Genomic DNA, 26,724 nt, shown 5'->3' on the forward strand with positions numbered 1-26,724 from the left:
TCTGCCAATTTATGAGATTGCTTGCTTACAATATTTCGGTTTTTGTTGATAGCTTTGAAGCATATTGCACAGTTGCCATCTAGCATATTAATAAGTAACTTACTCTTCTTAGAAAGGATACACTGACAAAATCTTAAGTTAATGGCTTTGACCAAACATTTTTAGTCTGTCACAGGACAATAGCAATGGCAAAAACATTGGTGATAGAGCTCATGGTTTGGTTCCCCACCTTACAGTACAGGCTCTATGAGATACAGTATCCCAAAAGCATGACCTGGCTATGTGAAAGCTATACACGGTCCCCTGGACAACTGCACAGGTCCCGATATGTTTATGAGCTTTTCCCAGCTTAACCAAATGTGCTAAGGGATTGTTCCACTGTGCTTGTGGCCCATCGGTTGATGTTGTTCTGATTATAATCTTCTCCGCCCCAAACCCGTATGTGAACTCTAACAATACTGTGGGCTCATCCGCATTGAAGCCAGCGTCAACGTAGTGGCCGTGGTACCCCTCAGTGACATTGTCTGTGTGCTGTATTTTAATTCTGTATATATTTTAAATACCACAGGGCATTTTTATTGTTTTGGCCAGTAAATGTTTTTACTATTACTCATATATTTCCTCTTTCTATTACTCTTAACTTTTTTCTGCATTTGTCTTTTCATGTGAAATCATTTTCTTTCTACCTAAAATGCTAGGCAGTTACTTTAAATGTGGACCAGTTGGTGACAAATTGTCTCAGTTTTTGTTTGAAAAAGTTTCTGATTTGCCTTTAGTTTTGAAGAATATTTTGGGGGGATTTAGAACTCAGGATTGTCAGTACTTTAAGGATGAAGTTTTTAATTTTTAAATTATATTTATTGGGTTGTCATTGGTTAATCAGGTCATATACGTTTCAAATGCACAGTTCTATGATACATCACCTGTATATTGCATTGTTTGCCCACCACCCAAAGTCAAATCTCTGTCACCCTGTATTTGATATAGGGTTTTTAGTTTTGTCTGATTGAATGAGTGATTGATCGATTTATTTATTTGTTTGCTTGTTTGTGTATTTATTTATGCATGCTACTATGGTTTCTCTTGAGAAATCAGCCCAAAATCTCATTATTTCCCCTGGCTGCAAAGATTTTCTCTTTATGGTTTTCAGAAGTTTTCTTATGTTGTTATTGTTATTATTTTTATTTGTGGCATGAATTCTGCTTGGGTTTATAGAGTTTCTTGCATCTGCTTTTGGAATTCCAATTAAATGTATGTTAGACCTTTCAACTTCCTTTTCTATTTTCCATTCTTTTGTTTTCTCTTGATTGGTTTTAAGTTGATGCTCTATTCTGCTGTCTTATTTGCTATTATATCCATCCATTGAGTTCTTTATTCAAGTTATTATGTTTTCAAGTTTTGGAATTTTCATTCAATACTTACAAAAAATAAATTACAGTTCTTTGGTGAACTGCTTCGCCTTTTAACTTGTTTTGATCTTTTAAATCTTATTTTTACCTTCCGTATCTCTTAAGGCATTTACTGTTTATTCATTCTTGTGTTTCTTTTGGTTTAGGTTTTCAATTCTGAAATAACTTTTTCTTTGATATTTAATTCAGCCTGAATTCTTTCATCTCATTTCTGAGGTTTTCTAATTCTGATTTGGTATTCTCATTTTCTGTAATTTATTTTGTAGCTTGTTCTTATATATTAGGTTATAGTTTTTTTCTGTTTTGTAGGCAAGGACATTATACTAGTCTTTTTTATTTCTTGTTTTTTAAAAATAATCATTCTGTATGATATTTGACTATGATTCTTTCTGTTGACTAGTGTTCCATAAAATTCGCGTTCCTCAGCTTTTAGGCTAGGTCATGAAAGTCATGAAAGCTTTTCTAGCTGTGTATCTCTAGAGCTGCCACTTTTTTCCCCCCCTAAAATTATTAGGAAAAAACCTTTTATATCTACGTAAATTGAGAGATAATCTTAGCATTTCTGGAATCTGCTTCTGTGTTGCTTTCTTCCCTTTTGTCTTTTCTTTGCCTGTACTGTCCTTACCTTGCTCAGTGTGGATATAATTCTCAACAATTTTTTTAAAGATTATATTTATTTTTAGAGCGAGGGCAAGGAAGGGAGAAAGGGAGAGAAACATCAGTGTGTGGTTGCCTCTTGTATGCCCCCAACTGGGGACCCAGCCTACACCCAGCCATGTACCCTGACTGGGAATTGAACCAGTGACCCTTTGGTTCACAAGCCCGCACTCAGTCTAGTGAGTCACACCAGACAGGGGTGATTTGCAACAGTCTCCTAAGTGTGGGTTTTTGTATTGAAAAGGGCATTCTACTTGTTAGTTTGAAGAGTTCATGGAGATCAGAATTTTCCAATCCTTTCTGAACTTAGTGTACAGCTTTCATACTGACCTATAAATAGAATATGCAAAGGTTTTTCTCCAAGTTTCTGCTTGGGTTCTCAAACAGACCTGTTGTGATTTCTAGGGAAGTACCTTTGGACATTTTTGAGATTCTTCCAATCTTGGGTTTATGAGATACTCTCTGCTTCCTCTGGCAGAAATGTTGATGCACGAATGTTGATGGTCTTGGTAGTTGTCAGTGCATTGTTCCCACCTGCTCATACTTCAGGGTTTTGTGGGGGTTTGGATTTGCTGTCCTAGTTGCTCTTTTTATGCTATGCATTTTTACAATAATAGGAAATGTATTTTTATCAGTGTTTTTTTCTTGCTTCTATTGAGCTGTCATATGGCTTTTATCTTTTCCTGTGTTTGTGTTAGGAAGTATATTTTATCAGTGTTTTTTTCCTGCATCTATTTGAGCTATCATATGGCTTTTAACTTTTCCTGTGTTGTATTGTTTATAGGATGATTCTTTTTTAAATTTAACACACACACACACACACACACACACACACGTATCTTCAGTCTGTTTTATTAAGTAAGACTTTTCTAAGAATTTATCCATTTCATTATTTAATCTAAATGAACATAAATTTGTTCATAATAGTTTCTCTGTATTATTTAAATCTGTTCTGATTTTGTACTTAATATCTTTTTATTTCTAGTGTAATTATTTGCATGTTCAGTCCTTTCTTTTTCCTGATTGGTATTGCTAAAAATATTTCTTAATACGTTTAATTTTAAACTTCATTGGTCTTCTATGTTTTTAAGAAATTTTATTATATTAATTTCTGCTTTTAGCTTTATCATTTGCTACCTCCCACTTTCTTTGAGATTATTCTGTTGTTCTTTTCCTAACTTCCTAAGTTGGTCACCTAGCTCATTATTATCTCTGTTCTTTAGGTAGTTACCCTCAAATTTTTAATATATTTTTAGCTAATATATAATACAGAAAAGCTCACCATTCATAAATACAGTTGAAAAATCTATAACCCAAAGAAGAAATAAAAATATCACATGTTTTATATATAGTAAATACTTGGTGTTAGCTTTTACTGTTATTGATGTTAAGTATTATTAAAAATTAATGGATTTATGTAGCAAAATAGAGTCCTTGTAACTTTGGAAGTAACAAAACTTCATAGTGCTTAGGGAGAATCTGATTTAGTGAATATGAATGATTCAGACTGCATTTTAAAAGACAAACCAGTTCCCTTTTCTGTTTTAACTGGCTGAAATCATTCATGTGTTATGTTTTATAATGTCTTATAAATTGGCTTATTCTTTTCATTTTTTCCTAAGGTCAGATACTTCATACTGATGTGGTTTACTTGCATTGTGGACGAGGCTTCCAAGAGGCAGAGAAAATAAAGAGGCTTTTGCTGAATTTCAAGTATGAAAATAAATAACCTTTGAGTACTTCAGTTGCTCAGCCAATCAGAAATACCTTTGGAGCCCCTAATTTGGAGGGAGGGGTTACGGGGAGTGCCTCGATGAGAGAAGGAACCACTAAGATACTGCTGGGGCAGATGGCTGGAGAGCTCTGCATTTGGAGACTCCAGAGGAGCTCTCTGCGCTCCCTCTGCCACCTTCACTAGACAAAGGGGGTAATATGAGCAAAGTGAGCGTTTAATTCTTCTGTTTGGGCCTATACTTTCTTCCTCCTTCCCTTCCTCCCTCCCTTCTGCCTTCCTTTCTTCTTTCTTCCTCATGGATCTGAGGAACGGGTGTGGTGGTAGGTAGAAGCTTCAGAAGTTATTTGACAACATCATATAATTCAGTCATAATGTCTTTACTATGGCTTAGAATCCACTTAACCATCACTAAATTTGGTTCCTGCTAGCTGGGAAGAAAACTGAATGTTCTTGAGGTGTGTGACAGTAAAATCCTTCTCCACTGAGTGCTATACCAAATGAAGACGCAGTGTTTTCTATTTTCCATATGTCTCCCTTGTGAAACAGTGCAAAGTTGCTTGGCTAGATGAGAGAGCATGAGCATTGTACAATAGTATTTGTGCATTCCGTACATTTTCTTCTGATTGATTTAGAAGCATGCCTTGAGCTCATCCAGTGTCTCCTCCTGTTTCTCCCTTGAAGCTGCAGCACAGTGGTGATTGGAAATGGAACTGCCTGCCGGGAAACAGAAGCTTACTTTGCTGACCTGATAATGAGAAATTACTTTGCACCACTGGATGTTGTTTACTGGTAAGGATGTTAGGAATGTTTGTTTCCTTTGAGAGGCAACAAAACTTCTCAGTTCCTTCTGTGATGTTTTCTTCACCCCTTTTTTTAAAGATATATATCTTGTTTGCCCCCAGACGACCTCTTGCTGTTCACAAGAGCATCACAGGACAATGTAAAGTGTCTGTCTCTTGCAGAAATTCGAGTTTCAGTATCCTGAAACCTGTCGTAGAAGCAGTAATTTAGGGCTTTCTTTATAACTGTTTTAAAAATATTGATTACTATTTTATTAAGTTTTAAACTCAAGAATGAAAAACATGGTTTTTTAGAATTTTGCCATAATCATGTGAGATTTTTGTCCTACTTTGATCTATGAGTATGCTAAATTGGAATAGTAGATTTTCTATAATAGAACCATCTTTGTAATTTTATTTGCACTTCATTTTGTAATAGTGTATTATTCTTTTAGTGTCTTGTTGGGATGTATTTGCTAATATATTTATGAGCTTTTGAAGTCCTTAAATAATTAACCAGAATTTACAGTGAGTTTTAGGAAAATCAGCTATTTGATTTCATCTTGTTACCATTTTGCCAGTTTAACATGCCTTTATGAGGAAGCCATATTTTGTCATCTCACACTTTGAAGTTACATTGCAAACTATGTTTAAGTTGAAATTTTCATGCTCTCTCTGGCAGAAATTTTTAGCACTTCCTGAACATAAAACCTGATATGCATTCTTTTAATCCTGTAATATACTCATCCTGAGAAACCTTCTCATGGCACATCCTCTAGCACATTCCCTCTATCCCTTCCAACACTTTTGGCCTTGACATATCTGCCATAGGTTAACATATACCAGGACTTATCTCCTCATTTTTGACACCATGCACCCTGACCCACCCAAACAGCTTCCCTCTGACACATGACTTTCTAGCCTTAAAATATCTTGTAAACTCTGGTACTCACATACAGGGTGGGGCAAAAGTAGGTTTATAGTAGTGAGTACATGAAAACACAGTTTACTCTTGTATTATTATTTATTAATTATTCCATATGAACAATTGTAAACCTACTTTTGCCTTACCCTGTATAATATGGGGAAGTCTCCAAAACTTCACATCTTAATTACCAAAGGACAAAAAGAACTGGAATTAAGTTGCGGAATGTAACTATGCTAAGGCTTAGTTAGTCACACATGTTTGAAATTGGAAGTGTTTGTGAAAATAAATTATACAACATTATAGATGTCATTTGTTTTAAGTATTGCAAGAGTGATTTGCTATTTTCAATCCTCTGGCACATAGTAGGGACTCATTTTATTTTTTTGAATAGCTGAATATTGGTTTTCATTCATGTTAAATTGTTATACTTTGTATTTTCTGTGTTTTTGCCCATTTTCCTTTTTGTAACAATAGTGCTTTCCCTTGCGTAGCACTATTTACTGAAGTCTAGAAATAGCTAGCTCCTTATGAGACATCTGTATTTATAGTCCATGTATCTGGTTTCTCCTTTCTCAAATCAGGGAAACAGGTTTTATTTATCTCCACCTCCTTCATATTAAGCATATTTCTGTACTTATAGGTCCATCTCAATAAGTACTAATGATTTTGAATTGTTAAATATAAAGGGTAAAACTGTAGTTGACCTTTGAACAACACAGGGGTTAGGATCTCTAAGCCTCCTGCAGTTAAAAATCCACAAATAACATTTGACTCCCTAATAACCTAAGTTGTCCCCAGATATCCACTTGGGATTGGTTCCAAGACCCCTGCAGATACCAAAATCAGTCGATGCTCAACTTCTCTATAAGATGATACAGATCAGTGTATAAAGTTGGTCCCCTGCATTTGCAGACTCCCAGGCATGGATTGAAAATAGTGCAGGTGTTTATTGAAAGAAAATCTATATATAAATGTGCCTGTGTATTTCAGACCCATGTTGTTCAAGGATCAGTTGTATTTTTAATGAGACAATTCTTTTCAAGACTATTGAGCAGAATTACAGTGTGCAGCAATCATGGAAAATTTCCCCTCTGCCTAATGCTTTGGTAAATCTATGACTCTGTTTCCTCTACTTTTCCATTATACTGAAATTTACACTTGGCAGATCATAGACTTATATTTCTCCAAAGATAAGTGATGATTCCTGAAATGGAAATATTGCGTGGTTAGAGTTATACATTTATTTAATGAACTAGAAAAGAATTAAAAATAATCTTTACTATTTGCTGCCTGTATTTCCACTACAATCGACATGATTTATGCTGAGAGTGGAAATGTTGCCACAAATCACAGAATTGAATGCATTCTGGAGAATCACAGATACATGAGACCACCTAAAACCTGGAAGCAGAAAAGGGGAAAGAAAATTTTGTGCTATTAATTCAGATCCTGTGCTTAATATTTCTACTCTGAAAGCTGCAGTACATAAATGACTTTGAGCAGACAAAGAGAGAAAAGAAATTAATTTTGCTTCCTAATTACCTTGTTCATTGGGATAGTGAAAGAATTAGAAAATAGAATGAATTAAGAAGATATGGTATGTGTATAATAAGAGAATGAGAAAAGGGAAGGGGATCTGCAGTAGAAGGTTGGCGGTGTAGGGTTCAGTGACCAAGGGACTTGGCTGTTGAAGGACAAGTGGATCGCCACATCTCATTAGAAATGAGGGTTTGTGCTAGACATCTGTGAAATACACAGTAGACCTTTCTCTTCTTCTTTCATTACAGTAGGGTATCAACCATTTACTAGAAGGAAAATATTATATAAGTAATCATAACTTAGTTGCTTGAAATAAGTTGATGTATTTTCCAGAGTTTAACTCAATTGAATGGAACAGCTTGAGCCTCAGAGGTTTAACTCATTTGTGAAAAATGCCTAATACTGAAGCTAATGGAAGTCTTTTGCCTTAAAATTAAAAAAAAAAACAAAACAGTTTCTTTAAAAATTAATGATATTTATTATTGTATATTTATTTAAAAGTATAGATAAGTGATTGGATATATTAATACAGAAGATGTTATTTATATTTTAGAACATATGTAAAAGTATTGTACTATAGGTACAGGCATTCTTCGGATATATTCAGGTTTAGTTCCAGAACACCGCAACAAAGTGAATATTATGTTTATATTATACTGTAATCTGTTGAGTGTGCAGTAGCATTTCTAAAAAAAACAATGTACATACCTTAATTAAAAAATACTTTTGTCCTGAAAAATGCTAACCATTGTCTGAGTCTTCAGTAAGTCATGATCTTTTTGCTTGCAGAGGGCCTTGCCTCAATGCTGATGGCTGCTGACTATGGTGGTGGCAATTACTTAAAATAAGACGACAATGAAGTTTGTCACATCTATTAACTCTTCCTTTCAAGAACGATTTATCCATAGATGTGATATTTTGAAAGCAGTTGTTTTTTCTGAGCAGTAGGTCTCAGTAATGGGCTTAAAATATTCAGTAAACCATGTTGTAAACACATGTGCTGTCATCCAGAACTTGTTGTTTTATTTATAGAGCACAGGCAGAATAGATTTAGCATAATTCTTAAGGGCTCTAGGATTTTTGGAATGGTTAATGCGCACTGGCTTCAACTTAAAGTCATCAGCTGCATTAGTCCCTAACCAGAGAGTCAGCCTGTCCTTTGAAGCTTTGAAGCCAAGCATTGACTTCTCTGTAGTAATGAATGTTGTAGATGGTATCTTCTTCCAATATAAGGTTGTTTTGTATGGACTTATAATCTGTTGTTGAGTATAGTCACCTTCATTAATTATCTGAGCTTGGTCAATTCTGGAAAACTTGCTACAGCTCCTGCATCAGCACTTGCTGCTTAACCTTATACTTTTGTGTCTGCTTGATAATGGTCAGTCATTTAAATGTAGCTCTCGTAGGGGATGTACAGTGATATCTCATTGTGGTTTTAAATATATTTCCTAGCAATTAATGAGGTTGAGCATCTTTGTTTGCTTTTTTGCCATTTATATACCTTCTTTGGTAAAATATCTGTTTAGATATTCTTCCTGCTTAAAAAATTGGATTATTTTTCCTCCTGTCATTGAATAAGAGTATTTTAAATTTATTCTGAATACAAGTCCTGTGTCAGATACCTTTTTATTTTTTTTTAATCTTTACCCGAGAGTATATGTTTATTGATTTAAAAGAGTTTGCGGGGGGGGGGGGAAGAGGAAGGGAGAGAGAGAGAGAAACACTGATATGAAGAGAAACATTAGTTGGTTGCCTCCTGTACTTGCTCTGACAGGGAATTGAACCCACAGCCTTTTGGTGTACAGGATGATGCTTCAACCAATTGAGCAACCGGCCAGGGTCAGCATGGGTTTCTTATAAATAAATATTCTGGTCTTATCCCATCTAATTTTAGGAAAATTAGACTGGTAGACACATCCAGCATGTCTTTTGGTAGTCTCTTGACACCCATATGGAGAAACTAGAGAATTAAGAGATTTGGATAGGTCATTGCCAAAAAGATGTTGGTTATTTAATGGTTGATGTCTGGTGTGAGGGCTCTAGGGGCATGCTGCAGGCACTGTATTAGTTAACGTTTAATCAATTATTTAGTTAAAGTTTGGAGGCATGCGTTTCAAGTTTGTGGGCATTGAGGCTTATTAGAGCCAGGATCAGGAAATATTTTGAAATACTTGAGTTGTTGGATCTAACCTAACAAGATGAACTTTACTATAACGGGGAGAAAGACTTTTGTGATGCTAGAAGGAATTTTTGGTAGAGATTTTGATGGGGTGATTTCTGGGGCTTCCTTGAAACCTGACCAGGGAAGATTCTGTCACAGTAACCTGCAGCAGATTTCCCATGTTCTGAACCACCTGGACCTGATTTCTTTTGTTTTGGTTTAAAGAAATTTAGTTCTTAACAATCACTAAGCTTAGCTATACAACTTAAGATGTATATACCTTTGTAAAGCTTATAATGTTGTGAAGTTAAAATTGCTGTTATTTATTTCTGAGTATTGAAATGATTTCCGCTTTACATGTGGAACGCAAAATCAGGTTCTTTGCATTTAAACATCTGTCTCCTCCTTCTGCAGTTTCTGGTAGTGATGAAGGCCATGAAATAGTCTTGGAACTTAGGCAACCTCAGTTATTTTTTGGATGTCAATTTGATTATTATGCTTAGTAACACGGTAAGGTGATACAATATTTGTCTCCCTTCTTTCTACAGTGACAGCTTGAGACAGTGCAGTGTGATGGTCTAGGATTTTGTTGCCTTTCACCTATTGATATCCCTCTTTCCATAGCTGTGACTATTATAAATACTAGACCCTTATTTATAAGGCTTTTTTTCTGGGGTGCTTGTGACATTAAATTAATTTAAAAATAAATTTTTTTATAATCAATATGATTTATATTCATTTTGTTGAAACAGTCAGAATATATTTAAATATATATTTTAAATAGACCATAATGAATTATGTTGAAAAGGAGGCATAGAAATGAATAATTGTGTGTGTGTGTGTGTGTGTGTGTGTGTGTGTGTGTGTGTTTGGTTTTAAAATACTGTTTGGATTCGGATTCAGTTTGACAGTTTTTGATCAAAATAAAACGTTTTACCAGTTTTGTAACCCATGTGTTTCTGTATCCCTAAGTCCAATTTAAGTATCTGCAGGAGTTCCCCCTACCAACCCCAACCCCCCCAGCCTGCTTTAACTGTAGCCCCTTTTGCAGATTTTTGTTTATTGACTTAGATTAGAACTGGCCTAGAGCCCAGTGATGGTCATTTCTCGTCTTAAGGTTTTGGTTATGAATCTGCTTTTGTTGCCAGATCCAATAAAGATTCTTGATTGTTTTTGTTAGTTTTATTACAAGTTCTTGCCAAAGATACAGTATATTATAACCAAAACAGATGTTCTATTTAGACAAGTGTATTTGCTATAAAATAACTTAAAATATAATTTAAACAACAATATGTTCAGCATTAAGGTAACAGTTGATGAACTTTGGGATTTTATGAGTGTTTTTGATAACCTTTAGAAGTAGAAGAAACAGTGCCTTATTTTGAACAACTGTGTTACTTTTGTTTTTGTGCCTATCTCAGCTTGTGTATGTACAGCCTTAGATCCTCCTAGACCTTCCTACAGGCTAACATTTTAATGTGGTTTTGAAAGTAGAGTGGAGTTAACCAATTTCATATATACGTAGTTCTGTTATTTCTTAAAGCATACATCAGATAAATAGTATTTGTTTTCATAGAGATATGCATTTAGTAAAAAAATAGTTTTTTAATATTCTAATGCTTATAGATAGGTAGGTGAAATAATTACACATAGACCTTTTCATAAATGGTGTACTTGGTGAATTTAGGAACCGTATTATAGGGTTGTAGGTACATCATTTGTGACTTGTACCACCTCTGATTAGGGCCCAGTGCAGTCTTGATTTATGCTGAAGTCTTTGTTGTAGTGAACACAGACATGTAGTGAATATAAGATGAATATATCAATATTTATAGGCTGTAATTTCAGCTCTTTTTTGATCATAGTTCTTAGAATAAATCAGATGTGTAAGGGATAAGACTGCATTATCAACAGATTTCTAATGGACTAAGCTTTACTTTGAGATTGTTAACTCTTTGGTCTATTCCTAGTCATATTTTCCTCTTTTCTTTGGCATTAAATAGCTTGTTGTTTTTTCTCACCTTTGGCCAAGACCTTTAAAAGTGTATTCAGTCGATTTTTGGGAAACATTTAAGGGTTTTGTTTTGTTTTTTGAAATTAGAACTATTTGGGTTGTTCAGAATCACTGTGGTTCTGTCTCTTATTTCAATTGCATTAGGAGAATGCGAAATTGCTAGAATCCTTTGTTGTTGAGATCCTTTTCATTTTCTTATATTGGACTTGAAGATTCTCTAGCCAAAATTTGATATTTGCAAAAAGGAGCTCTTGAATCTACCTTATTTGTGTGTGACATTTTATATATATATATATATATTTTTTTTTTTTTTTGAGGTAGAAATCTTTTGATTCCAGTGTATTTTATGTGCCTAAATCTTTGTATTATGCTCTCCTAAGTTATTGAAATGTCACTTTCAAGTTCCCCACATCCGTACATTTCTAAGGTTACACCCAGCTTAATTCCCATTACTTTTCCGCTTCACAGCACTTGCGTTTTGAAGAGATCCTAACATTTGGGTTCACATTATGATAATTAGGTTTTAGGCGCATGGGGGATTAAAGATGTCTCAGGTCTAGTTGAAGAATAAAGTTCAGAAGCACTTGTAAAACTTGCCTGATTGGTGGGTAGAGGTGCTTTTATTCATTCACTGCTCATGCAGCATTAATCCGTATGTCATCGGGTACCTACAGTGCTGTAATTCTAGATCTGACCTTGGGACTTGATTTACTTCAGCTTCGTTTTCTTTATTAATGTGCCATGAAAGAGGTACATGAAAGATAGCCAACATCAAAGTACCTTTTAAAGTACAATGGTTGATAGGAATTCCCTGGTATTTAACACTCTCTGTCAAATGTTTCAGCTGGTTTGCATCCTTTTACAAGCTATTGCTTGCTGCACTAAAAGAAATTTAAAGCAGTTGCTTCGAGGCGAGGTGGTGGGGGACATGGTGGTGGTGGTGGTGGTGGTGGTGGTGGTGGTGGTGGTGGCGGTGGCGGTGGCGGTGGCGGTAGCGGTGGTTGGGTGGCAGAATTAGCCGGTGAAGAGAGTACGTGAGAATTTAAGAACACATTCTTTTTCAATTGTGCCCCTCCCAAGATGGTTTGTATCTGTGTTTTTCTTTGGGTCCAATGTGTTTGTGTTTTTTTTAGTGCAAAGCAGTGCTTGTGATTAGAATGAGGAGGCACTCCTCTTGGTTATAAGAAGATTGAAGAGGGTTGCCAAAGAAAATTCATCAGACCTCTGTGAAAGAAAGAATAAAAAGCAATGCCAGTATCTTATTCAGAGATTGTTTATCTGCTTTCACTTCACAGCCTGTTTATTCTTATGAACCATCTAAGAAAGAGCTTTTAAACACAGTAATATGGGAAACTGAGTCTTAAGAACAAAGGAAACAGGACTCAAAGAAGTCTTGCCATACGTATTGTGGAATATTTGTTTTCCCAGAAACACATGTTTTAGAGGCTATTGTCTGTGTTCTAGGCTGAATATGTAGGGGTAGAACTTCTTGTAACTCAGTTTTGAAACTGTGATTCCTTCTTTGTTTCATAAATATTCGTTGGATGTTTCTCCCTACTTCAGAAAAATAGTTAAAAGCATTTTGCATTTTAGGTAATCATAAAGACTGTGGGTCTATTCCTAATGTCTTTACCATAGAACTGTCTCAAGCTGAATAGTGAAAAGTAGAACTCACAGAATGTTTTAGAAATGAAATTAACTTGCTTTCAAATTTATACTTTATTTTCAACTTACTAACATAACTTTAACTTGTAGAAATCTTTTGAATTCTATTGTAATAAAAATTTTTTGTAATTAATGTTTGTTAAAATGTATTTGTAGAATTAAAATGCTTTAAAAATAGCATATCCTCTTGATATTCTGTAATTTTGTTTACATTTACTTGCTTAACTAATTTTTATTCAGATATGCCAGGAAAATAAATTTCAACCCAGACCTTGTCTTGGTGATGTATTGAACTAGTCTTTGGCCTGTAAAGTATAAGAAATCAACACTAGAGCTGACACAGGAGTTTGGTAATGGTCTTTTCGTTTTAAGGAAAGCGGATATTTGCGACAGACTCTCTGTCAACACAGAATGAGCTACAGAGTCTCCTGGTTTATGTGGGCAGTGAACAGTGTATGTAAGTCATTTGGCATTTGAGTCTGTGATTAAGGAAGGGGGTTGGAGAGGTACATTGTTCCCATTTGTTGATATAGAAAATTCAGTACCTCTTGCTGCCATTGCCATACCATGTATGCCCCTCTCCCCCGGCCCTAGGAATTAGGAAAATTGATCTGGGGTTGACAGACTAGTTAGGTATTAGGAAATAGGTATTGGGTTGGCCAAAAAGTCTGTATGATTTTTACCTTAAAATAAAAGACACATATATCATTTCCACCAATAACTTTATTGATTTGGATATTTTGAGCACATCTGCTATCTCCCACGTGATATAACGTTGGTTGTTCTCAATTAATATCTTGGTTTGGTTGTTATCAGCTTCAACTGGTCTGACTGTGGAGCATCATCCAGCGAAAAATCTCTAGTACAAAACTTTGCAAACCACTTTTGACATGTACTATCAGTCACAGCACCTTATCCATACACTGCACAAATCTTTTTTTTTTGCATTTCAGTTGCATTTTTACCATTCTTGCAATAATAAAGCATAATATGCTGAAAATGTTGCATATTCTCCTCCAATATTAAAATGGCTACCCAAAAATTCACCAATTTTGGTAAAATTTTTCAACATACACTGATATGACAGCTCCCACAATGCAATCTAACAAAATTGTTTCCAATGAAGTTAAAGACAGCCGATTCCTACTAGAGCCATTTACTAGGAAAAACCAAACAAACTTTTTGGCCAACCTAATAGTTGAATGAGAGCTGGAAGATGTGTACCCTTCCATTCATGCCATCTTTTTCTTTAATTCCTTTCCCCCCCTCCCCTTCACACTTAATAACATCTTCTTTTGCATGTAAGATATGTTCTGTTAATAATTTGAAATGACTATAGGAATTGGCTGTAGGAATTGGGAGACAAAGAAGTATGATACTACCTAAAATGTCATCAGATCTTATTTTGCAAGCATTTTAGTGTTCTTAAAGCAGAGAGCTGTGGGGTCCTTTGGTTGACAGAGTGGCCTGTGCTTTGACTTTGCTTTTTTAAGGTTCTCGAGGTTTTGTGTATCATCTAATTAGTACTATAGTTAAAGCACATTAGTTGGCATAACATAGTATATTTAATCATTCAAACTTATTAACAATAAGTTAATCTAAAGCTTGATTGACAAGGGTCAACATTGGCAAGGATCATAAGTGATATTTATTGGTTACTTAGTGATAAGTAAGTTGAACTTGAAAATGAGCCACCAGCTTACCAGTTGATCAGTATATTTTTGACTGATTCTTTTGGTTACTCAGTTACCCTGTTTATCTAGATATTCTGCTCTTTAAAGCATTTTTATTTTTCCTTTTAACGTGAGCTGTATGAATCTAGGACTACAAGGGACCATGAGAAACTGATAAGACTACCCTCCCAACTCCCAGTAGGTTTGAATTCAGACAGTGTGGTTTAAATCATGATGCTGCCACCATTATCATGGTCATACCCCACTTCCTATCTTTAGTTACACGGAGTAATATATTGGAGGTGTCGCTGGTTCAAAATTCAGATGTTGATGTGGCCAAAATGCTAAAACTTCGAAGAGGGATGTAAAGAATCCTCTGTAATGTCTTCAGTGTATAATAGGAAATGTTTTGAGGATGTTCATTTTTATTCAAGCCATATGCTCTAATTTCTAGGATTGTGATTTCCTTCTCTTCCAGGTCCTAGGCTTATTTGGAATTAAAATTCACTGGTTATATGAGAGGAACCCAGTTACCTGTTTGTTTTTTCTTCTCTTGTCCTTTATAGGTATGTGGGGGTAGTTGACTCTCAAGCTATTTGGAAGATTCTGTATCTGATTCTCAATATGAAATGCTGCTTATAAGCAGTTTAGATTTTGGTGATAAAAGTAATAATTAAAATTTCTACTGAAAAAAAAAATCAGTCTCTAAAAAATTGGATACAGAAAGACTGGAAGGATGTCAGGGACCTTTGCTCAAATTTTCAGGTTTTGGGACTTGACAGTTTTATTCTTCTTGGGTTTTGGCAGAGAGCTATGAGACACAGATAAAGGCAGCACATGTTGGGCTTTTGAAGTGTCTTAGATCTTTCAGGTTTGATTTGCTTCTACTCTTCTTCCTTTTCTTACTGCTTTCTTCTCATTTTTTTTCTTTGATTTCCTTCAGTCTACCTTTCCTTAGTTAGAAATGACAGGTTTGTTTGTGTTAAGTGGAAAATGTAAAATGTACCTGTCCTGTTGAATTTAATGTGTTAGGGAAAAGTTCGTCACCAAACTATAGTGTGTATACAAAATACTTTTTCTGTTGTTACACAGAAGTGAAATATTTCAATTAAATTCCCCTCCACTGTGAGAAGCCTGAGATCTTCCTGTAGTTTCACAGTTACTTTCATCCTTACTAAGATATTCAGGAATCTTTTCATAATACTGAATAATTTTCTCTCCCTTTGACTGTCAAATTTCATTTAATCATTTATAGTCAGCAAATAGTCATTGAGTACATTGGTTTGTGCTAAGCACTGTGGGGTCAAAGGTTCATAAAGCCTTATCCAGTGGCCATTTTACATCCAACTCTGTAGCCTCCTCTAAGCTCTAGGGCTCCTGGTACTATACTGAGGTATCTTCCACCCCTTTTAATAATATTAGTTCTGTTTCTGGTAACTATTCTTTCTATGCATCCTTGCATCTATACTTATTTTTAAACTTAGACAATGCTTCGAGTATTATTTTGATTTCCTTTGTCTTCTCTATATATCTTCTTTTCCTTGGTTGTTTCTCCATTCGCTTTTGGGGCTTTATCTTCTGGATCAGTGTGGGTTCTATGTCTACATTCCTAATTTTAAGTTCTCTCCAGAGATCTGGACTCAAAATTTCAGGGTCTTGCTGTCAGTCTCTTGAATATCCCCTTGATGCCTCAGATTCAGCCAAATTTAACTCCTTGCTTTTGCTCCCAAACCTAATTTTTTGCATGTATTTTATTTTTGTTCTTTTATGAGCCCCTCATTTGTTGATGAGCTAGCAGTTCCCTCTGCCACAAAATCGGTACTCTTTGATTTCTTACTCTGCTCCATACTCCATTCAGCTGTCAGCAGATGCTGTTGGTTCTCCCTCTGGAATGTTTCTCCTAGTTTTCTTCCCTTCACTGTCTCCTGTTGGCTCTTCTTCGTCCTTTGAGATTTTAAGCCTTTTGTGAACTGGCCTCAAGATACTTCTCCAACGTAACCTCTTGATACCCCGGTTGCAACCCAAGATACGGTGTTCATTCAGGCTTTCAGAGTCCGAGTCTGCCTAGTTAGCTTTACGTTAGGCAGTTGAGGCCATTCATTAAGGAATTATACAATTTAAAAAAATACATATAATCAACAGTTTATTCTTTATTTATTGTAAGAATTAGCATAGAGTTATAATTTATAAGCCTATATTTTATTAAACATAAGCTAAAACCAGTCCATTTTCAGTATTTTGTTTTATCAAGGTAGCCTTATTTAAATCTTCCCCTGATCTGCTTCTATTATGTACAATGAAATTTTGGTTCTTGTTTTCAATGGATTCCACTTCAGTGCCCTTTGCCCTCATAGGAAGTATCCTCTAATATCAATAATTCTTTATGCCAGGTAAATTGGACTATTTGTTCTTTGAACATGTGTGGGTTTCTTTCTTCCACCTCGTTTGTAGTGAAGAAAATGGGCTGTAGAGCCTGGTTCAAATTACAGCTCCATCCCTCACTGCTGCAGTCGAGTTACTTAAATCTCTCTGCCCCTTCATCTCTGAAGTGGAGATAATAATAGCATCTACTGCAGGATTTTAGTGAAGATTAAATGGGGTAATACATTCAGAAATATTTAGAATAATGCTTGGCACATAGTATACAATCAATAAATGTTAGAAGCTACTGTTTTTTTTTATTATAACTGCTAAATGTATGTGGTAATAATTATTGTTCACACTGTTTTCTTCCCATGGAACACCTTTTCTCAACCTCTGCCTGTCACAGTCTTATCTGTACTTCAGGGCATGTCTCAGATGTCACATCCTCCAGGAAATTCTATGAGGTGTCTGCAGTTGGAATTAATCTTGCCTTCCTCTGTGTTCTTATAAAACTGTATGTATTTCTACCATGGCACATAACATGTAGCCTCCTTTATACTGAACCCATTTATGTAGCTGTTATGGGATAATTGTTTATGACCAGGGAGGTACCATTGTTCATCCCTGTAGAAGAGTACCTGGTTCATTATTTTGCCCATGTTGGTACTCAAAAATTGGAATTGATTTAAAACAGATTAACCTGTCCCTACCTGCACTTATATATGTGGAAAGTATGTACATATATTTATATACATACACGATCCTTCTATGCATAAAGTACTTCCATAAGGGTACAGAGGAGACAAAAAATAAAAGGTATGCTTTCCAAATTAGAACCAAATGTGATCTATACATTTAAAAAGATTAAAAAATATGCTGTACAAATAAAAAAGACTTTATTGCTTAAACAGTAATGACCTGTGATTAACTGTAGTAGCAATGATTAAATGACCTATGTCCTCACCATTCAGCTTATGACATACAACATTGTCAGTGCTTTTGAAGATCCCTGTTTCTCCTTCACATCTCTTGTTTCCTCATCCAGAGATACCACTCTCCTGAACTCTGTTAATAATTCCATTGCTATTGCTATTTTATATAATGGCTACTTAATGTAACTAGAATTATACTGCATATATTCTTCTGGGAGTTCTTTTTTAAATTTAAGATTATTTTATAATTTCATTCATTTTGACATATATAACTGATTCATTAATTTTCACTGTTACATTGAATAGTAATTATACAATATTTTTCTATTTTATAGTTGATGGATTTTGGGGTTGTTTTTAGTTTTGTTGTTTTTGAAAGTTAATTCATCTATTTTGTTTAAATAACAGATGTGTTGAGCCCTGGCTGGTGTGGCTTAGTGGATTGATTACTGGCTTGTGAAGCAAAGGGCCACCGGTTCAGTTCCTAGTCAGGGCACATGCATGGGTTGGGGGCCAAGTCCCCAGTAGGATGTTTGCAAGATGCAACCACACATTAATGTTTCTCTCTTTTTTCTTCCCTTCTTCTCTCTGAAAATAAATAAAATCTTAAAAAAATAATAAAAAATAAATAACAGATGTATTGAATTATAGCTCACACATCATACAATTTACCCATTTGAAATATACAGTTCAGTTACTTTTAATATATTCACATATATGAATATATGCAACAATCACCAATGTCAATTTTAAAACTTTTTATCATCATAGAAGAAACTCCATACCCTGTAGCTATTGCTCCTTACTCCCTCACTCCTTCATTTCTCCCCTACCCCTGAGCAACCACTAATCTACTTTTTATCTATAGATACCCCTCTTCTGAACATTTCATCTGAATGGAGTCATACCATATGCAGTCTTTTGCAATTGTTTTTGGTTAGCATAATGTCTTCAAGGCTCATCCACGTTGTAGCATGTGTCAGAACTTTATTTCTTTTATGGATGAATAATATTCCATTGTATGGCTATACCACATTTTATTTATTCATCTGTTGATGGACATTTGGGTTATTTCCACTCTTGAGCTATCATGAATAGTGCAGTTATAATTTTTCATGTCCATGTGGACATATGTATTCATTTCTCTTGGGTATAAACTTAGGAGTGAAATTCCTGTGCCCCTATATATTGAATGGGTTGGGGAAGGGCAGATGGTTTTTCAAAGTGTCAGTACCATTTCATGTTCCTACCAGCAGAATGTGAGGGCTCTGACTTCTCTACTTTCTCACCACTCTTATTATTTTACTTTTTTTAAATAAAGATTTTTTTAAAATTTATTTCAAGAGAGAGGGGAAGCAGGGAGGAGAAAAGGAGAGAAACATTGATCGGTTGCCTCGTGCCCCTACTGGGAACTAAACCTGCAACCCAGACATGTGCCCTGACCCGGAATTGAACTGATGACCTTTTGCTTTGCAGGACAATGCTCAAACAACTGAGTCACACCAGTCAGGGCTATTTTACTTTATGATATCATAGTGAGTATGAAGTGGTATTTCTTTTGTGGCTAATGATGCCTAGCATCTTTCCATCTGCTTATTGGCCATTTGTGTATATTCCTTGGATAAATGCCTATATAGATTCCTTACTCAGTGTTTATTTAGATTATTTGTTTTTTGAGTTGTAACAGTTCTTTATAATTCTAGGTACAAGTTTCTTATCGGATGAATGATTCGCAAATATTTTCTCCCATTCTATGGGTTGGATGTCTTTTTACTTTCTTGATTATCACATTTGAAGTACAAAGTTTTAAATTTTGATAAAGTCTAATTTTTTCTTTTTTTCTTTTGTTGCTCCTGTTTTGGGGGTCTTACGTAAAAATTCTTTGCCGAATCCAAGGTCATGAAGATTTTCTCCTTTGTTTTCTTCGAAGATTTCTGTAGTTTATCCAGGTCTTTGATCCATTTTGAGTTAATTTTTATGTACGGTGTATGGTAAGAGTCCAGTTTTATTCTTTTGCATGCAGCTATTCAGTTCTCCCAGTAACATTCGTTGAAAAAACTACTCTTTCCCCACTGGATGATCTTGGCACCTTTATAGGAATCAGTTGACCAAAGAAGTATAGGTTTATCTCTGGACTTTCAGTTCTGTTTCATTGATCTATGTGTCTACACTTGTCCCATTATCACACTCTATTGACTGTCATTTCCCTATAGCAAGTTTCGAAATTAGGAAGTTTGTCTTCCATTTTGTTCTTTTTCAAAGTTGTTTTGGCTGTTTAGAATCCCTTTCAATTCCATATGAATTTCAGAAACAGCTTGTCAATTTTTACAAAGAAGTCAGCCGAGATTCTGATAGGGGTTGTATTGAACGAGTAGAACAGTTTGGGGATTATTGCCATTTTAACAATGTTATCTTCCAATCCATGAATATTTGATATCTTTACATTTATTTAGATCTTCTTTAATTTCTTTTAACCATGTTTTGTAGTTTTCAAAGTAAAAATTTTACATTTTTTTGTGTTAAATTTATTTCTAGGTATTTTATTATACTATTGTGAATGGAATTTTCTTATTTCAATTTTGGATTGTTTATTCCAACTGTATATAAATATAACTGATTTTTGTAATTTATTTTCTATCTTGCAACCTTGCTTAACAAGTTAATTTGTTCCAACAGTTTTTTAGCGTATTGCTTAGGATTTTCTATCTATAAGATTATGTCATCTGTGATAGAAGATAATTTTACTTTTCCCTTTCCAAGCTGGATGTGTTACCTATCTATCTACCTACCTAACTACCTGCCTTGGCTAGAAATCCAATACAATGTTGAATAGAAGTGGCCAGAATAGAATCTTTATCTTATGCCTACATATATCTGCTCAAACTATAAATCTGATTATAGAGAAAAGCATCCAGTTTTGTTTTTTTTTTTAACTATTAAATCTGATGTTAACTATGAGTTTTATTTTTGTTGTTTTTTTTTTTTCTGGATGTTTGATTTTGTCAATTTTTTTTTTTTTGGTCTCTAGAGATGATTATATGAGTTTTGCTTTTATTCTGTTGATGTGATGTATTATGTTAATTGATTTTTGGATGCATAACCAACCTTGCATGCTTGAGATAAGTGTTACATAGTGTGTAATTCTTTTAAATGTTTCTAGATTTGGTGTGCTAATATTTTGTTGAGAATTCTTACATCCATATTTACGAGAGATACGGTCTGTAGTTTTCTTGTGTTGTTTTGGTTTGCTTTTGGTATCAGGATAATACTGGTTTCATAGAATGAGTTGGCAAGTGTTCCTCTTATATTTTGAAAGAATTTGTGAGGAACTTGTATTAGTTTTTTTTTTTGGTCTGTTTTTTAATGTTTAGTAAAACTCAGTGGTAAACCTGTCTAGGTCTGGTTTTTCTTTGTGGGTAGTTTTCTTTATTACTGTTTCCATATCTCTGTTTGTTATGGGCCTATTCAGATAGCCTGTTTCTTCCTGAGTCATTTTCAGTAGTTTGTGTCTTCCAGATGCTCTTCAGTAAAACCAGGTTTATGACTTGAGCAGATCCATGACTGCAGGGCTCACTCGACCCAGCACCAGCACCCGCACAGAAGTCCGGCCGGGGCCACAGAGCCTGCGCTGCTTTCTCTGCCCTGCCCGCCATGACTGCTTGTTAGGCCCTCCTTTACTGGAAACGCTTTCTTGTGACTAGTAATTGCCTGGGGTGAAATTTTTTATTCTTTTACTTTTGTCCTTTCTGTGTCTCATGTTTTAGATACGTTTTATTTTTTTATTTTTTTATTTTTTTTAATCCTCACCCGAGGATGTGTTTACTGATTTTAGAGAAAGGAAAGGGGGGGAGGGGTGTGGAGAAACATCGATTGGTTGCTTCCTGTATGTATGTACCCCGACTGGGGATTGAATGTGCAACTCAGGTATGTGCCCTGACTCTGAATGGAACCCACAGCGTTTTGGTGTGCGGGACAATGCTCCAACCAACTGAGTAACCCGGCCAGGGCTAGGTATATTTTAAACATGAAGGGCAGCTTTGAGTTTGTTGCAAGGATTAAGGAAGTTAACTTGTAAACTTACTAGAAAAGTGCTCCACTGCTGTATTCTATCAGCAGAGGCAAAGTCTATCCTCTTAGAAGAAAAACACATTAAATGTAGGTATCAAACATTTTCTAGAGGTAAAATCCCAGGGAAAATGAGTACGAATACATAATTTAAAAAAATGTATACTGTATGTGTCTGAGTCAGTAGAAATCACAAAATTTACTTTTAAACCAGAAAACATGCAGTTACTGGAATTATCACATAAAGAATATAGTACCCATATGTTGACTATCTGTAAAGAAATAAAAGAGTATCACACTTAATCAAAGATAACCTTAGAAACTCCTTAAGTGACCCCCTGAGTTCTTGGAAGTACAGAAGGCCAGAGGAACCTTATGTTTCTTTTTTTGCTCTGTCAGCCCTTTCTTTCCCTGGGCCAGTGGAGACCAGGGGTTAGTGTGGAAGGGGCGGCGTATAAGGCGGTGAGGTGGTGGTAAGGGCCAAGGGACACCCGCGCTGTAGAGGTACGGACCCTTGAGTATGGGGGCATGGGAAGGACTAGAAAGCTGTTCCTTTTATCTCGCCAGGAATAACAGATATTTTTGTTTATCTATATTTGCAGAAACTAAACATATTCTTTCCTATTAGGATCTATCTACTCCTTCATTTCTTTAGCTGCCTTCATTTCTAGGAACTCACATTGAGAAAACCATAGAGAAAGTGTAAATTTCCCATTTCTCTGAGCAAAATGAGATTTAATAAACATTTTAGTTGTACAGAGTAAAAAAATATATGCTTTGGCAGCTTGCAAATTGGCTCATTAATGTAAACGAAATAATCAGATCAGGTATTGGTATTTAAAGAGATTTTGTTGCTTGAATATAGCTACGTCCTTTACATAGAAAAATCTCAGGTCATTATTCTGTGATCTATTCTTTTCTAACCTATTCCTTTATAGTCTCGAAAACATAAAGATGTTTCCTTGGTAGATTCTGAAGAAAGCCCCAGGCACATTGTAAAAATGTGAAGTGGAAGATTATTGCCTACCTCATCCTTTGGCTGTGGTTTCTAAACAAGGTGCTATGGATTAACGTAAATGAGGGGCGTGACCTAGGGCTTTGAGGTCTGTTCTCCCTCTATTCTTTCTTCCTGCTCCCACTCACAAACGAGTCAGCCGACAAGTGCTCTCAATCTAGTTTGGGAATTACTACACACTGTTGCTCTGCCATTCATTCTGTTCAAAATAACGTCATACAGCAGTGCTGAAGTAAGTTGGGAGGTGCTATGGATAATTACTTAAATATTTAGTAGAGTCTTTAAAGAGTTAGGCTGCACAGAAGAGCCAGACGTGGGGAAAGAGGTATCACAATGACCGGGGAGGGGCTGCGGTGATGGAGCCACTGCCTTCCTAGTAGGTGGTATGAATCCTGCTTATCTGAGAGCGCAGATTTCGGCCCCAGCGAGGCTGGACGTCAGCTCTGTTTCTTGCTAGCTGTCTGACTTTGAGCAAGTTTCTTAATCTTCCTGACCTTCCGTTTTCTAATTAGTAAAATCAGAATAATAATACCTGCCTTTCAGAAATAGGAAGATTAAAGAGATACCCATACTGTGCTGACTATAGTACATAGTTCATAATAATTGTTAAGGATATGGGCTCTTGAGTCAGACTATCTGTGTTCATCTTACAATGCTGCCACTTACTAATGGTGTGAACTTGAGCAAATTACCCGACCTCACTGTACCTCAGTTTCCTCAGCTGTTACAGGAGATAATAACAAGGTTGTGGTGAAGATTAAAGAAATTCATACATATGTTGCACAATAGTCTCTGACACTGTAGGAGCTAACTCTCAGTAGTAGCTAATAATAAGTGTCCTTTCATTCATGTGCAGCAGGATGTAATTTCATCCGTTCTCTCTTGTGCCCTTATTCTCACTGAATTTGCTGTTCTTGAGCTTAAAGCACTATTAAACTCCAAGTGTCTTAGTTATATTGCTCAGTGTGTTTTCTCATGGGATACAGAAATTCCTTTTAAAATTAAAGAGTGACATCCAGTGATAAAAGGACTGAATAAGGATATTTGATAAAGAATATAGTCTGTCATTAGCTGTTCATAATCTAAGACAGACTTCACGTTTTTGGTTGATAATGCTTTGAAAATGGTTAGTGCTATAAAATTTGAAGGTATGAGGAAGTTGGTAATAATTTTAAAAGTGATTTAAATGAGAATTGGAACACTTTAAAAAGCATTTATTCCAGAGCATCTGTAATGAAAATAGATATTTCTTCTGGAAACCTAGACTCAGACTATTTATTGATTTCCATAACAATGGAGCCAGAGGTCTCCGACAGTTCCTACACCCTCATTCCATTGTATTCTTGCTGAGGAGGGTCCAGAGGGTGACACGTATTTGTTTTTGTTTCAGTGATGGATTGTGTAGGCATATAAGAAAATTGTTTTTGTGCTTAATTTTAGCCTGAAAGCTAGATAAACTAAGTCATAGTTAGATTATCTGTGTTGGCATGTGTTTCTGAATGGTGTTTTTGCACTTTAGGAAACGATGTGTAGTAGTAATCTTTTTCTTTCTTCTTTTTCTGTCATGATATGCCAAATAAATTTCATTTCCCACATTTGATTTTTTTGGTTGAGATTCATACCCATTACTTGTGATGTTCTATTTGTATTTCTTAGTACTTCTGCTTATCTGGTATGCTACCTCAGCACACCAGATTATCCTGCTTACATGCTTCGTCAGTGGGCCGCTGACTGTAGAAAGTGATTTCGTAAACCGGGAATGGCTGTCGGTAAAAATTCCAAATAGTTTGTTCCTTTGGAAAAGAAAGGAAGGAGGGAGGGAGGGAGGGAGGGAGGGAGCAAAGAAGGAAGGAAGGAAGTTTAGTCCAGTCAAAAATCAGGAAACTTGCCTTCAAATATTGACTTGAGGAGTTTTATTTGGAAATTAATTTTTCCTTCATTGTAAATCAGTTTGTGTTATAGTATGTAAAGCATTATGTATTATTCTTAGAGGTTAATAAAAGTAGATTTTAGTAAATTCTTTAATTCGGACTTTTTAAAATAATACCCCATGGTTTTACTACTGCTTCTCAAGAAACTTTATACCTTTTATTTATTTTCCGCAGTAACCCTGTGGTTGGAAGTATTACCCACATTTACAAGTGAGGAGGCTGACCTGCAGGCTGATGTAGATGAAAGGCTTAGTGGAATGGGTATTCAAATCCAGCTTTCTGATTTTAAACTTTTTGTTTTTCCCAGCACACATGCTTTTTTACCTCTAATGTTTAAATATGGCAGATATTTCCAGAAAGTTTGACTTAAGGGAATTAATGCCTATTTTTAACGCTCTCAAATTTACTTTTACCTTTGATCATTCATTTGGAGATGGTGGAGACAGCAGCAAAAATCTTTTGAACAAGACTGAATTTATATTCAGATTAATCCATGTTCATCTGCTTTTTTAGCATTAAGGAATTAAAAAAAATTATACATAATATAGTGTTGGTGGCAGAATACCCTCAAAAATCTAGTTCAACTCCTCATGTACCAGAAAAGATCCAAGGCTCAGTGATCCAGCCACCCAGATTTTGTTCTTGGTGGGTCCCCAAACTCTTCCAGATAGTTTGTTAGTAAGGAAATAGAATGCAGCGCCTCTTTTGAATATTTTCCATCTTCAACTTTTAAATATTTTAGAATTCACCATGAAGCACTAACTTTGCCTCCATACTACGTTGAAACTCACTGTTTCATTAACTGCTGAATGTTTTTTTAAGGAAGCATTTTCAAGGAGGAAAACTTCAGGGGGTAAACTAGCCCTTGTTATGTAACTAGACTACATACTACTGATATGTTCTCATCGGTATCCAAGCAGTTTGAGCCTGAAGTCTCAGCAGGTGACAGGAAATAACCACTGGGGGTTTACCCCTGGCATAATGCAGTTTCATATGGCAAAGAATGTGGGGGAAGAAAGAGATCGCTCCAACTCTTTCCGTGAGCCAGCCTGTAGATGTGACCATTGCTGTAGCTGTGGGTTAAATGTTACAGAAAAATTCTACTGTTTTTCAAATAGAATTTTTCTGGAACATTTAATAAAAGTATACAAGGAATAGTAGAAGAACATGGAACATGGAAGGAAAGAGTTTGAAGGTAGAGAATGATTTCTTGCCTTTGTAGGGGTGAAAAAATTTACCCTTGACTCTGTTAAGGTCACTGGCTGGGCCTGAAGATGAAACAGAGAGAAAAGCAACAAATTTATTTACTGTAAGTTTGATGTAACCAGAGAGCCTTCATACTGAAATGAAGACCCAAAGAAATGATTAAGCCTGAGTGTTTTTCTACTATCTTTGATGAAGAGGGGACAAAAAGGGTGTGAGCTAAGCGTAGTAAACTGGTAGAATCTTAGAAGAGGCCTGTGCGTTTGGATTCCGCTTGGCCATCCATTCGGTCCTCGGAGATAAGGATGCTCCTTTCCTCCAAGCACAGGGAGGATACCTCTCATGAATGACTTAAGAGGAACTTCAGGACAGAAGGGAAGGTCAAAGTCCTTTCTATATCTGCTGTGTCCCAGAATCTTTTGGCTTAAAATAATTATTTTGTCAAAGTGGCATGTTTTGGGCTGATTCCTCTCACTTTCTGATACTGCTTCCTGCTAGCTAAGGGGGTATATTCGAAGGGTAATTTGTAAGTTGTGGCTGTGTTCTTGCTTGGTCCTTCTCAACATGAAGTTTTTATTTCCACTTGGAAAGAGAAAATTATCTTTGGGAATGTAGGCTAGATGTATTTGAAGGGGTACAGTCCTTTCCTTCCTC

The 26,724-nt window shown here is 35.6% G+C and overlaps 1 protein-coding gene across 1 annotated transcript in view; it reads left to right on the top strand.

Moving 5' to 3' along the window:
* SRBD1 (S1 RNA binding domain 1) overlaps positions 1-26,724 on the top strand; it is a 183,704-nt gene that overhangs the window by 45,302 nt on the left and 111,678 nt on the right. The window contains exons 13-14 of the mRNA XM_054567043.1: positions 3,689-3,779; positions 4,483-4,590. Of these exons, the coding sequence (XP_054423018.1) occupies positions 3,689-3,779; positions 4,483-4,590 (199 nt within the window). The remainder of the gene's footprint in view (positions 1-3,688; positions 3,780-4,482; positions 4,591-26,724) is intronic.

This window comes from Pteronotus mesoamericanus, unplaced genomic scaffold (genome assembly GCF_021234165.1).
Source record: "Pteronotus mesoamericanus isolate MK-2021 breed Mesoamerican mustached bat unplaced genomic scaffold, CSHL_Meso_final contig_101, whole genome shotgun sequence".
Lineage (NCBI taxonomy): Eukaryota > Metazoa > Chordata > Mammalia > Chiroptera > Mormoopidae > Pteronotus > Pteronotus mesoamericanus.